Source organism: Protopterus annectens, chromosome 3.part0 (genome assembly GCF_019279795.1).
Source record: "Protopterus annectens isolate FY-2018-M chromosome 3.part0, PAN1.0, whole genome shotgun sequence".
Classification (NCBI taxonomy): Eukaryota; Metazoa; Chordata; order Ceratodontiformes; family Protopteridae; genus Protopterus; species Protopterus annectens.
Genome location: NC_056731.1, coordinates 722156506 through 722171843, shown reverse-complemented (window position 1 = coordinate 722171843; position 15338 = coordinate 722156506). Strand labels below are relative to the sequence as shown.

Genomic DNA, 15338 nt, shown 5'->3' with positions numbered 1-15338 from the left:
TGTGTGTGTGTGTTTGTTTGTGTGTCTGTGTTTATTGCAGATGTGTGTGTGTGTGTGTGTGTGTGTGTGTGTGTGTGTGTGTGTGTGTGTGTGTGTGTGTGTGTGTGTGTGTGTGTGTGTGTGTGTGTGTGTGTGTGTGTGTGTGTGTGTGTGTGTGTGTGTGTGTGTATGATTATATATTTGTGTTTGTGTGTGTGTGCATGTGTGTGTTTGTGTGTGTGTGTATGACTGTATGTGTGTGTGTGTGTGTGTGTGTGTGTGTGTGTGCTTGTGCACGTGTGCGCGTGTGTATTACTGCGTGTTTGTGTGTGTGTGTTGTATGACTGTATGTGTGTGTGTGTGTGTGTGTGTGTGTGTGTGTGTGTGTGTGTGTGTGTGTGTGTGTGTGTGTGTGTGTGTGTGTGTGTGTGTGTGTGTATGTGTGAGTTTGTGTATTGGAGCACAGTTATCTTTCAGCATGCTGAGAGGTAGATTCCTTAGCCTTATGCCCTGGTATCTTAATTTGCTGTAATTGTGGGACACTTTGTTTCATTTTCTTGGTATTTATGTCACTGTTACACTGCTTCCAGGTATGTATGCTCCCAGTAATGCTAGTGATTCAGTGGCCTACATTTTTGATATCTCCACTGACCTTCATGTTTCATTGGCAGAAAAAAACATATGCTCTCACGTCATTGATGACTAATGTCTTAAAAGATACCACTGAGGTGAAAGATTTATCTATGCAAAATTAAGAGGTGATAAAGCAACTTTCTGCCAAGGTGGGTCTTTTGGCATTGGCAGTTGCTGCGAACATGCAGTGTATCCAAACTTATCAAGTAATTCTGTGGGATCACACAACTGCCACAGACCAGCTAAAGGCTAAAGTGGAAGGCCTGGAATACCATTCCAGATATAACTTATCACTTATGTGTTAGGCTAAATTGCTCGGTAAGGGTAATTTGTTGTCCTTTTCTCAAATAAAATTACCAGCTCTAAATATCCTTATTCAATCATGCTGGAGCAAGTGCTTCATTTATTACACCCTCCTTCTAAATTTGGTCAGCCACTTTTTCAGATTACAATGAAATGTCTCGTTTTACAGAGAAAGAGGAGATTTTAAACACAATAAGAAAGGGTAATGATTTCTTACATGAGGGCCCTGAAGTGTATGTATGTGTGCAATTTTTGTCTTACAGGATTAGCATCTCAATGCTGTTAATTTTCTTCATTTTGAGTATCAAATGATGAGACAGTCATTATAAATTCAGTGCTTAAGAAGGTTCTTTGGACTTCTTGACAAAGCAGTTTGAAGCATGTTACTACTTTTATTCTAATGGACACACATTATACTTCAGGAATGTGTTGTTCATCTCCAGCACAATTAACCTTGTATTTTGAGGAAGCTAGACGAAAGTTCTGCATCTGGACCTGAAAGGTTGCTGCAGTGGATTTATCACCAATGTTTTCTCCATCATTCTTTTCTATCTCCTCCATGATTACTAGTTCACCCAGAGGAGAGAGAGAGACAGCCCTAACTGTCTACAGCATAGAACAGCCCACCATCAGCTTTTTAATTATTTTATTGGCAGTAAGAACAACTCCTTTTGGAATTTATGAACACATTTTCCAACTGAGGATAAGCCAACAAAGCTGGTAGGATTATCATGCTCTAAGCCACAGCCCTCTGCAAATCAGTATCACTCAGGAAATGTTAAGACATGCAGCAATTCCTCACAGGCTCTTCTATTTCTCCTGCATTCACAATTTAAAAAGAAAAAAAGTCTCTTAAATATTTACTGTGGAAGCCACAGTGCACTAAAGCTTGATAGTTTTTTTGATTAGTGTAAATTTACAAATTGCTGGCATTTGGGGAAATGGCCTCATAGTGCTTAATACAGGCAGTTTGCCATAGTGTGTGTGTGACCTGCAAGTCCATAGGGGCAATAGTCACAAAGTTTCTAGTTATCACATAGTGTGATTATAACAGTATGTATACTTATTCTGTTTTCCTTGTTTGTTTTCCTGTTCTACATTTGCCTTTTCTTGGAGCACGTCTCAGTGCGTATACACATTGTAGTACTTATAAGTGTAGTATGCCACTGTGGGTAGTTTCCATCAATATTCCAAAGGCATGTGCATTCCATGAATGTTGATATTTTTTTATATAGGAGAGATTAAGACTGCAAAGAAACACATTAGGTATATCAAATTAAAAGATCTTTCTTTTTATGCTAACTTGACAGAATTGTCAAAGCAGAGAGTTGCCATTTGTCTAAATGACACCCCGCAACAATAAGTTATGGGTGTATCTAAAGAAGCATATGAGAGGTGGCTAGCAATTAAGATGAGTGTACAATCAAAAACTTATTTTGTGCAGTGTATAAGTCCTTAACCTAGAGTCTCCTAATTTATTACCTGAGGTTTTTCAATAGTTGGAGTCAAGTTTGTCTCCAGGATTTAAAGTACTAATGGATGGAGACTTTAATGTAATTCCTTATTCCATATTTAGAAGGATTTTGTCATCCTCAGAAACATGCATTAAAGCACAATACATGATTCATACTAAAGCAACTGACATACAACTGTGTCATACTGGAAGATTAGTAACTGGGGATTATAATGATTTTACATATGTTAGCCCTGCTAGTCATGGTTGTAACAGAACTGATTATTGGCTCATCTCATAACAACTGCTTCCCAATGTCTCTCAGGGGAGACTTTACTTTGTTTATTATCTGATCATCATGCAGCCCTCTTAGAATAACATCCCCATTTGCTGACTGTTGACTTTGGTGATGTCTAAGCAATGGAAGGTGGACCTTCTGATTTTGTAATGGACTATCTCAATAACATTTATACAGGAGGAGGTGAACCATAATATGAAGTATAATCCAGTATGGCTTTTCAAATGCTGCAAGGGGAACTGTATACTATATACATCACTGCAAAGGTGCAAGTCTTGGGCAGGCTAGATCATATGTGTCATGTCATGAGTATCTAAGTGGAGATTTTATGAGAAAATAGCAAGAAAAGTAGATTTTAAACATAAATCTAATAAAGCAATATAAGACAGCAAAAGTGGAATTAGCTCACGTAATGAAGTTAAGCCAGAATTACATTTAAAAATTAGTTGCACAAGGTTAGACACAAGGCTGCAAGCTTGATAAACTATTAGGTTAAACAGCAGCAACAGCAACTTATGTCCATATTCCCTGTAGGAGTAGGTAGCTCTCGTATATACTCTTCCTTACCTATTGCTATTATGGTGTTTAAAGTTTCACTCACAGCTTGATTTGATACATGTACAATGGATTTGTTGCAAGGAGATCTTGCTCTTAGCTTTTGGTTAGGTCTACACCTACCTCTAAAATTGCAGTCAGATGAAAATTGACTGGGGGTTACATAACAGAAGAAGGGGTCAAGGCAATGTTTAAACTACCCCCTCAAGATAAAGCCCCTGAGCCAGATAGGCTTATATTGAATCTATACTAAACTATACAAGAGTTATTATTTAAACCCCATACACAGTTGTTTAATCATAGATTTGCGATTGAAATACACCACTCTCCATGCTGGAATTAAAAATACTAGTTCTGCCTATACTAGGAAAGGACTTGACAAAAGCTGAGAGTTACCAGTCAATGTCACATATTAACAGAATAGCTAAATTATATGCAGAGATGCTAGGAAATAGTCTAAACCCTTAACTACTCTCTTTAATCCATGAAGCCCAAGCTAGTTTTATAAAGAGAAGTTTGAGCACAGATCACACTTGGACTTTGATATCTCTGACACAGAATGAACAACTGAATCCTGGTCCTTTTGCTGCCATTTTAGTTTGAGAAGGTCTTTAACACAATTACATGATGATGATATCTCTGGGATACTTTAGCTGTTTAGGGCTTTCCACCGGCACTTGCCAATGCTATTAAAGCACTTTACTGGCAACCTACTGCATGCCTATTAGCAGAATCTACAATTTCCATGACATTTGTCCTTAGAAGGGGTATGAGAGAAAATGCCCACTTCCATCTGTTTCTGCTTCTGCTTGCCATAAATCCTTTGGGAAGTAGAGTAGCTGCTTGTACTGATTGACCTGGATGGGATTTGGGTACAGACACAGTTAAAATCTTGAGATGTGCCTATGACTGCTTGATTTTAACTAGAGATCCCATACAAATATACCCCTGCTAATACAAATATTCTCCATATTTCATGTTGTAGCTAACAGAGATGTATTCATTTATACCAGGGAATTTAGTTGCCATTAGTGGACATTAGTTGAATACATCTCTATTAGTCCACTACTGCAACTTTTATAAACTTTGTCATTTTTTAAAATTGTAAAGGGTATTAATTGAATATATTTTATTTTCATTTAATGGGTATGGTCCGGTTTTTAATTAATTATTCATGATATATTAGGTTTGTATTGTAATTATATATTTATATAATATTTATGCATTGGCACTTTAAATAAGTTACTTGGCTGCTTATCGGTATGTTTTGGCACCAAAAAGTTTTTAAATATGTAAATGGATGTTTGAATTGGTGTTCTGAAGAAGTCTGTATTCAACAGATGAAAGCGCTTAACCGATTGTCACAGTTGTGTGTATATTTTTAATAAAATCTCTCAGGTTACTTGCCTGGGTCCAGTTTCACTCGTACTGCTTACCTAGCAGAGACAGTGTGTTGTCTCACTTTGCATTTTCTACAGTTGTGTTCGCTATTTGGTTGGAATTATAGGTTTAGATGTGTTTTACTTTAATGTTGTTACTATCATTTGTAATTTGCTGATTGTGGAGCCTTTTATAGTTGTAGCTGCATGCATCTTTTATTACACTTTAGAAACATACATTTGTAAATCTGAACATAAATATACATATTTATTTATCAAAATCTTAGATGACACAGTGTTTTTATCTAATTACATAGTGAGTTTCACACCGCCATTTATGAAGTGTCACATATAATGTATTACACAGTTTGTCTCATCCTGTACACACCTTCTACAACACTTGTCATAATGTTCTCTCCTTTCTACTTACCTCCAATTTGTTAAGACATCTTTAGCTGCGCCATCTACCAGAGACAAAGTGTGGTTCATACTTATATATTTGCATTGTGTATCTGCTGTTTATTTCTTCCTTTTATGTTTGTATTTGCGCACTCAGTATGTCTTTCACGTCCATTTCTAATATTTTTGATAAGTACTCTGACCATTTTTGAACTTGCATAATTTATTTTGGCCGTCCTATTGCCGTATTTTCAAATTTGTCATGGTTGGTTGAACTTGAAAAGTGCCTCTGCATTTCACTCGCCTTATTGCTGACTCCTGCACTGCTGAATATTATTTTATGAGATTGTTTCCTGGCTTAGTCAGCTGTTTGATAGCTTAGTTCCTCACCTTTTTGCTTTGTTTTTGTGATTTCACATTAATTAGACTCAGGGTTGTACTCTAGTGGCAGTGGGGTAGTCTGGTATCTTCTGAGTTAGGAATCTCAGAGAAATAAGTTTGACTGTAACCCTTTGATTGACCACAAGGTTAGTTTGTGTGTTTAGTCAGTTTTCTGTGCCTGTATAATGTCAGCCTGTTTGTACGATGCTGCTTCTTACATAGTGGGTTTTTGGCAATGCCCTGTGTATATGCAGGAGCCTAGATATAACCTTTTCTCTATAAAACTGCCCTTGAAACTTCCCCAGTCCCCAGATGCACAAAGCACTTTCCCTCGAGTTTTGGATTAGATACTCGTGTTTTGACTCTATACTCCTTCAGCATCCTTCTGATCAAGTAAACAGGGCATGTAACCATGGATATGAAATCTCTTGCCATCTCTGCAGCCAGCTTGGTTGATGAGGGTGTCTTAAGGCAGTGTAGCAATTGCCTCATGTTTACTGGCAACTCACTAATATTTAAACTGTTAAGGAATGTGAGAGATGTAATTACACAGTGTCAAATTGATCACATACAAGCACTCTTAATATCAATCAGGTGGTCAGTAATGTACACAATACATCTAACACATGCAGTATGAATCAAACACATAAACCCACATATGTTAAAGCTATAAAATGTAATCTTCCTAATCCACCAAAACCTCCAAGACATTGCACCCCTAAGAAATATCCACAGCAGCCACAAAAGCACTCCATCAAAAAAACACCCATCACCACAACACATACAGCCACATCTCATGGAGTCTCAGCTTCTAAGCTCACAAGGTCATCATCTACCAAGCAACCCAATATTTTGGTTATAGGCAGCTCAGATATGAGACCACTGCTGTCTCACTCACAGCTGAGTAAGAAAAAAGTCATGGCCAGTTGCCCATCAGGGTCCAAGATCTGCCATATCATGCATGAACTCAGGTCACTGAATCACAAGTACCAGTATGAGTTAGTCATAGATCAAGTGAGTGTAAATGACCTGTGATGTGGAATATATGAAGAGACACATGACTGAGCTCTTGGGTTATATGTCCCAGGCTGGTATTAGCCTAGAAATGAGCATCATTCTTCCTTCTCCAGGGCTGATACCACAGCATAAGTGCAGGATGATTGATTTAGTAATTGTCTTACTTTTTCATTTCACTCCAAGGGAGTACAATGTTTTTCTACTTGGGAGGATATAATCAACATCTGATGCTGCGTTGTTTGGATGGTCTACACCTTACCCCTCTATGCCTTTGAATACTGGCTAAAACACTGTCATCCCCCATTGTGCCAATTGTGGCATTTTTAGGCAATGCCAAACTGAAAAACCTTCTGACAGAGTAAACCCAACCCTAGAAATCTGAAGGTGTTACTGCTCAATGCCAAGATTCTCAAAAAGAAACTCCACTCCCTCCAAGCTCTCATCAGCCTCCAGAATGCAGATGCTTGTGTAGTTATGGAGACATGGTGTAAAGCCATAAACACCACCCCAGCAGTGCAGGGCTACAATGCCTTCCACACATTTAGACCATCTACTGTACAGGCAAGGACTAAAGATGGAGTTGTCATGATTTACATAAAAAAAACAAACATACCTCAAGGCTGGTCAAACAGGATGACACACTTTAGGTTTTCAACATCAAATTACCATAGGCAAAGTCCTATACCATATCCTTGCAAGCTATAGCTCCCTGTCGATGATCCAGGAAACCTATAATGCACACTTGATCTTACTGGAGACACTTACCATTCATCCCAATATCATATGCATGGGTGACTTTACCTAAACCACTATGAAATGGGAATAACAAACCTCCCCAAACTCAGGCACAGAAAGTTTGTCAAAACAATCACAGTGGATCAAATAGCCCAAACACCCAATAGGGGTGCAAGTATACTGGATCTGGTCCTCACTAACATGTGAGAGCACTGTACCCACTCAGTGTAATGTCCTCTCTAGGAAAGTTGTACCATAAAGCTGACTCATTTGAAATAAAATAAGACCCGGGACCCCTGCTAACCCTAGAACATTTAGCAACTATTCTAAGGGAAACTTGCTACTATTAAGTGGATAACCAGACAAAATTGGTAGGCCTTCAAAACCCAGAGAACACTGCTTCCTTTGTGAAATTGTTCACAGAAAACCTTTACAGTCATGTAAATAGATGCAAAGAGACAGCTATGCCTAACAGGACAACTCTAAAAATAAGTCACCCTGGTGGAATGCCAACATCAAAAGAAAGTATGATGTACAGCAGGATAAAATCTGTCTCATCAATCTAAACAAGCAACTCAGATGACAAACCATGTCTACCAATGCCAAATGCGACGTAAAATAGCCTCCCAGGCCAAGGGTAGCTATAAAGCTATTTTAGCTATGTCTGCAACCTCAAAGGCAATACACAACAATGTAGAGAACTAATTGTAAATGGAGCCACTTGCACTGAGCCAGAAAATTAGAAAATCTACTGGCTAACAAATTAAGATACAATTTTAACCCTCTCAGCTCATTCAACCTTGAGGAAATATCACACATAACCCCTCAACATGGTCTCCAAGGCAAAGGATATTGCATTGATGGGCCTAGATGATATCCCAGGATGCCTCCTACATACCAGGAAATACAACTTATTAAGACCACTAGGCTCAATATTTGACTTAGCCTCCAGAAAGGAATATAGAACTGCAATGGTCATCCCTCTACACAAGGGAAAGCCATCAATGGACCCTGGTAACAACAGATCCAAAAGTCTGAGTAGTCTTATATGGAAAGCCATAGAAAGAATTATCAAGAAAATGATTAATGATGGCATAGAAAATCCTAACACACTGGATCCAGCACAGCTCATCAAGGGCAACTCATGCCTACTCAACTTTCTTCGAGACAATCACGTCAGCAAAGGGCAGAGGGCAAAATAATCATACTGCCCTACCTTGTCCTTGCCAAAGGCTTTGATATAATACCCTACTTGGGCTTTGTAGACAATGTCACAGAATTAAGTATAAACCCATACATCACCCACTGAATAGCCAGGTAACTCTTGGATAAGACCTAAGAAGTTAGGATAGGAAGTCCGCTTCTACAAAGAGGCCTGTCAATAGCCAGGTCCCTCATGACTTTGTGATGATTAAGCTCCTTTTTGGCATCTACATCTCTGAAGTCAAGGCCAATGTCAAGTGCTTCTGGCTAACCAATTTTACAGACAACTCAAACAAGGTACAGTCATAGAATTCTCCCAAGACACTAATAATCTCCAGGAAGGGCTGATTCAGACAAGTAGCCACTACCAGAGCCATGGTTTAAAGCTTAATGCCAAGAAATCCATAATAGTATCCTTTTAAGCCACCTACTCCTGGAAAATATTTAATTAAAAAATACCCTTAAGAGTAGACACAGTAGTCAAGGCTATACAGGTGTATGTGGACAGTAACCTGTTATTTAAAAATTGTACTGTGTACTAATTAAAGTTAGTTACTTGGGTTCACAAACCACACCACTTAATTTGTTTTATAAAATAAACATTTTCCAAATGTGGCCTTTAAAGGTTCATAGGTTCATAGATTAGTACTAAGCTAACTGCCCATGTGAGCCATTTTAAGCTTAGCCAATTATCCCTTGGGAGACCCAAACCATGCACCTTGTGTTTGTAAGGCAAACACCTTAACCATTAGGCCACTCTCCCAACCCAGCCTCTGCCTTTTGATGTTTTATTAATTTCATCAACTTCATGCCATTTTTTCAAGAAAAGATTTCTTCTTAACTTCTTCTCTAACACTGGGGTGCAGAAAGGCTTAGCACAATGTTGAAGCTTTAATCCAGAACGTTTCAACATTGCACTAAGCCTGTTAAATTCAAAGACTGCTCTACTGCTGAGGTTTTCCTCAGCTGGAGGCCTAAGCATGAAGCATGCTAATGCAGCAGCCTGGAGGAGTGGCCTAATGTGTATTAGTTATGTGTTCTCCCCTGCAGCTCCAAATTTTCTTGGCTTAGCAACAGGCTGAGTAAAATTGTATTATAGGAGGAAAAACATGGCAGTCACCAACTCACTCCTATTGAGTACTCAATGTAAGTTCAGTGAAGAAAATGGTGGTGGGTATATGTCTGGACCTGGATGTACACATCTGTAGGAGCATGAATGAGGCTCCGTGCATGTAGGCTGGATGTCTGTGCATGTGACTGTGTTTGTGGGTTTACTATTGAAATGCCGCCGTGAAGTTGCACGGCTGTGAAGTATTCGAACAACAGATGTTTGAATACTTCATAGCTGTGCAGGTTACATGAGCGAACGTCATGTTTTCGAATGGATTGTGCATTCGCAAATATAACGTTCGCTCATGTAAAGGGATTGTGGTACAATGCAGTTAGGGAAATACATTCCTTTCCTCACTGTAGAGCGATCTCAGACTTGGAATATTAAGTTAGGGGGGTGTGAAGGGGTGCATCCCCCCTGCATAAATGGGATGTTAGATGTAGGAATTAAGGAGTTACGGCAAGGGCGGTATTGTTGTTAATGCCGTACAATATCGTTGTCGACTTTTTCGGCATTAACAGCTGTTTTTCGACAATAGGGCCATTATATTAGTTGTAGTTTTGGTAAAACACTTTGGCTATTAGGACCATTTTTTTTAAGTTTCAATATATTGATAGTAAACCATGTTTGTGTATGTGTCAGTGTCTGTGGTTGTGGGTGTGACTCACAACATGCGTGCAGGTGAGTCGGTGGGTTTCCAAGAGTGTAATGAATGTGGGGGAACTTGTTTGTGGAGGACTGGATGTGTGTAATTCTGGCTCTACCTGTTTGTGAATCACATTTTTTTAATGTCACTCAAATTGACAAGTTCACTTTCTGCAATTAACATAAGTGGTGTAGAATTTAGTGAATCCTAGGGTAAATGTCCTTTATTCACCTATTATGCTAATTTCTGCTACTTTATAAAGTAGCTATAAACTACATACAAACCATTCGTAGCCCAACTGATATATATTTGCCCTAAGCATACATGGCCTGTAGATCATTAATCAATACAAAGAGAATGCAGCTGTCTTGTAATTGGTTTGCACTCATAGAGTTTTTGCTTCATGAACTGTACAGTCAGCCAGTACACATGTAAAGAACAGCACTTATGGCTGGAACAGAAGTCAGTGAGTGCAGAGTTTGATGTACTGTTTAATTGTTATAAATAATTTTAAAGTAATAAAATGCTTAATAATTAATAATAACAAAAAAAAAATAAAAAAAAATAAATAAAATAAAAATAATAATGATAATATCAGTAGCAATAGCAGTAACAGTAACAATATTTGACCACAGGTGGCTGGGCTTTGAAGCCAACCACTGATAACCAATGTATGAAGGTTGACCTTAGATATGATTTGAATCCCTCCTCAACCAAATAATATAACTGGACATCAGAGGCATGGTCGCCTAAGTCTTGGTGCCGAGAACGAGAACATTAAATAGAATAAAGGGCATACACACAGGGATTACTAAACAATTTCTTATGTGCAGCCTGGCCCCAACAGCTTACAGGATATATGCACTGTTGCTCTGTATATGGTTCTACACCATCCACATCCAAGAATAGGCTCGACACTGAACACTCCAATGAGCAGATCCTTTGGCCTAAATTCCCATATACTTTTTTTCCTTCATTGTCTAGTAATAGTAACAGGACAATGGGCTAGTAATATCCTTAAACATTACAGGCCATTGTCCTGGCTCATACAGTAAACCACCAGCACCTTAGATTACTAGGCTACTGTTACTATTCACACCTGATAATAAGCCAACAATAATAACCACAAATGGTAATATGCATTCCAGTCTGAAGATTAGATGTGGATACTAGCAGCTGGTCACATGCAATAAATACTCTCTTATCAATTAATAAATAAGTAAAAGATAAACAACCACAACAGTATTAAAAGTGAATGAATAGAAGTAATTTACTTAGAAATGAATAAGTTAAACAACACAGTAAACAGTTAAATATACAGAGATATATGGAAATAAAAAGGGAACAGAAAGATATATTTTTGAACCAATATAAGAAAGAAAATAAATGTAACTAGATCTATTTTCATCTAGTTAATTTATGAACTACAGGAGGTACTCAATCTTAATGGTAAATGTAGCTGTAGTTCCAGAACATATTTCAGGCAAAGAAAAAACAGCAGAGAACAAAAGTGCTCAAACAACTCCGAAGTAACAGGCTGTAGGCTCTTCTCAACTTCTTTTATCAAATTTTTTCGATTATTGCTATCTGGATTATTATTATTATTATTATTATTATTATTATTATTATTATTACTTTGTCATGCAGAAGCAGTGTGGTAAACAAGCAAGTTTTCCCACATTCACTTACTAAGTTATTTCTTTGCTCTTGGTTCAGCTACCTCTTTAAAGAGTCTTCTAATTTCATTTCATAGCCTTCAGCTTCCTGTCTGGGAGGAACCCCAGATCCTACAGCTACGCACACTGTCACATGTGACTCTCATTTCATACCCCAGGTCCCTGAAGAAGGAAGCTAACTCACTTTATAAATTCAACATGTTTTCTTTTTTCTTTTCTTTTTTTCTTTCTTTCTTTTCTTTACATTTATAGAAAAATGTCAAAAGTTCATAGATTCTTCCCACCAGAGAAAAGCATATATGCTGCAAATTGAATCATATATCATTGTTTACCTGCTGCAGGTTTTACTAGACTTTGCAGCTCACATTTCTGTTAGATTCTGAGTAAAAAAAACAGTCATAATAACAAATAAACCTAATAAAAATAATACTAATACTACTAATAATGATAATTTACCAATAACTCACAAATATATGTGGGTATCACAGGATTTTCCAGTTGTTGGTATGGTTTCATTACGAGGGTAAAGCCTGAGTTAAAGGGACAAATGAACTCAACGTTTTTAAAGCACATACATTTGACTTCAGCACATACATCTTTTCATCCTGTAATTAAAAAGATCCTTCTCCCCACCATCCCGCTAATCCAACCCTGGTTACCTGAGTCACAGTCATGACTTCATCCCTCTGCACCAAAAGCTGCAATTAAACTTATAATAATATAACAAATAAAAATATTGAGAAACTGAAAAATACTACTAGAACAATGTGCAAAACTAAGTATAAGCCAAACATCATGCTTTAGTAAAAATCTGGTTATTTCTGATAAGAATTGATTTGCTTAATCATTTGGATGTAGTTGTTTGTTTAATTAAATAGCTTTGTTATGAATCAGTCCAGCAGACCAACATAGGTGACCTTACAGTTACACAACTTGAATAAACACATAAACCACAAGATGCATGCAGTATTGTGAGATACCATCAGCAATGCATGCAGTAGTAGGATAAAACTAAGCTATAAATGAGAGAGATGGTCAGAAGAATGGATATTCTATGCATTAGACAAATAAAATTCAGGAGCGATGTCTGATTAGCCTTGCTGACAGGTATGATAGTAGCATTAAATAGATCAGCATATTGTACAGTGAGATTTTAACCTTGTATAATAAGGAATAACTTGTGGCAGGTGTGTGAGCAGTACAGAAAAATGCATCCATTAAGTACAGCACAGATGTATGATCTTCATTTCACAACAGAAGTATATGATACCTTAGTGTATCTGCTGGAGAGTTACTCTGAACAATATGAAGTCCCATACAAAATGGTCTTCCTGTTGCTGTAAAGAAAACTCAAAAACTATCACTTATTTACCTTGTAAAATATTTCCAATCTAAGCAGGTTGAGCACCTCAGGTATGTAGCACTAGGTATGCTCCAAGCAGTGAAACACATGATTAGTTCCAAACCTAAGATCTTTGTCTAAATGACTACCAGGTATCAAACATAACGGCATGTACCCTAAGAAGCCTATGACATTGTCTGCCGAACCTTACTTCAATCACTAAATGTAAGCAGCTGTATTTCTTCCTATTGTAAATAGGAAAATAAACATCTATTTTCTCTACAGTGACTGAAAACTGCTCATGGCTTCTGCAGAAACCAACACTATAGTTGGGTTTTGAAGACCTCAGAATTGCTATGTTCGTTAACTTCAAAACCTAGGAATATATTCGCTATGGGATGCACCAAGCTGTCATATGAGAAAGACCCTCATTCCTCACTTGTCTAGGTGAAGCAAGAAAAAAGAGGTTTGCCCTATCATATGCCAAGGCATTTAAAGTATAATACTGTTTCAAAGAAAATAGAGTTAGGAAGGGTCCGGCACAGGTGAGACAAGTAACAATAAACTTGTCTTTGCTATCAAACCTCTGTTGTTTGGCTTTTGGAGGGCTCTTCTTTATGATTATGTTCTACTGAAGTAAGGCTCAGTATTTTCTGGTAAAAGATGGCATGATTTTTCTTTTAGGGTTAACATGACAAAATGTTATAAACAATATAAACATTGACTGAGAACATTTTTTGATATGCACTGATAGAGCAAATAATAAAATACCTTTAAGTATGTTCCTGGAAAATCCATCATCAAGCATTCAGTGATAGCAGACTGATTTCTTGCTTCTTTAGAAAACCACACTTTAACTGAGTATCCATCCCCAAACCTAGACAAGACAAAAAAAATTAAAATCAGCTGCACACAGAATGAACAGGACTATTAAAACAAGGTACTCCAGATTATAAAAATGGTGGAATTGTTGCATGCATACACTAAAACAAGCTACTCCAGATTATAAAAATGGTGATGTTGCTGCATGCATGCACTAACAAAATAAGCTATAATGCAAATTGCTAAAATGTTACACACACACACACACACACACACACACACACACACACACACACACACACACACACACACAAAATCACTTCTATATCTCAACAAAGAACACAGACATGGGGTAGAATAAAAATGTTAATCCAAGCTGCAGAATATATTTTTTAATTGACACTTGTTTTGTGAGTGATTTTTTTTTTATTCTTCTTCATCACCATTTTATGTTATAATGGTTATCATGGCTTTAAAAATGTCTAACTCCATCATGTGTGTGTGTGTGTGTGTGTGTGTGTGTGTGTGTGTGTGTGTGTGTGTCCGTGTGTGTGCATTAATCATTAAAAGAAAAATATGAAATAGGCATATCTAAAAACAACTAAAACAGACACATTACACATAGAAACAAAACACACACACACACACACACACACACACACACACACACACACACACACACACACACACACACACACACACACACACACACAAAACATACAAAATCGTCTCATCATTCAGTGAACTTTCACTTGAGTGCATAAAAAAGGCTATCCTTTTATACTGAATCTAAAATATCAAAAAGCAAGTTTTTTTGCAGGTGAATAGCCCCCCTTACTCCTCCCATACCCAATGCTAATTAGATATACCAACTCCAAGATCACACAACAGCAGAATACGTACAAATTCCCAGACCCTGCTGTTTCACTGTCTCATACAAAAAGCTACTTAAGGCTGAAAAATAAGCCTGCACGAGTGTATATATATATATATATATATATATATATATATATATATATATATATATATATATATATATAGCTACAGTTCTAAATAAAAGTTTTTGGTAGGATGAATAACACTGAAAGCATAGCATATCAAAAAAACATTTGACTGAATGCCCAAATGACTGAGTGCTCATTTTTATAATGTTTGTTTGTTTGTTGGAGTGAAAAGGTAAATTAATATTTGTCTGAAAAGGTTGGTGTGTGAATGTAAGTTTTTGCATTTAGGGTTAAGATTTATTATTTTGCATTTTTGTTGTGTGTGTGTTCTGTGTTTTGCAGTGGTACTGTTAGGGAGAGTTTTTTTTAGTAACTTAATATATAGGATTACAGTTAGGTGAAGGGGTAAGGTTTGGCTTAGAGATAGTCCATATGAGAATGGCGGCTCAGGCAAGTGACCTA

General features: G+C 37.3%; 1 protein-coding gene across 1 annotated transcript in view; it reads right to left on the bottom strand.

The window, feature by feature from the left end:
* The window catches only part of LOC122796911 (ATP-binding cassette sub-family A member 13-like), a 3979956-nt gene that overhangs the window by 102135 nt on the left and 3862483 nt on the right, over positions 1 to 15338 (bottom strand). The window contains exon 38 of the mRNA XM_044065669.1: positions 13882 to 13987. Within this exon, the coding sequence (XP_043921604.1) occupies positions 13882 to 13987 (106 nt within the window). The remainder of the gene's footprint in view (positions 1 to 13881; positions 13988 to 15338) is intronic.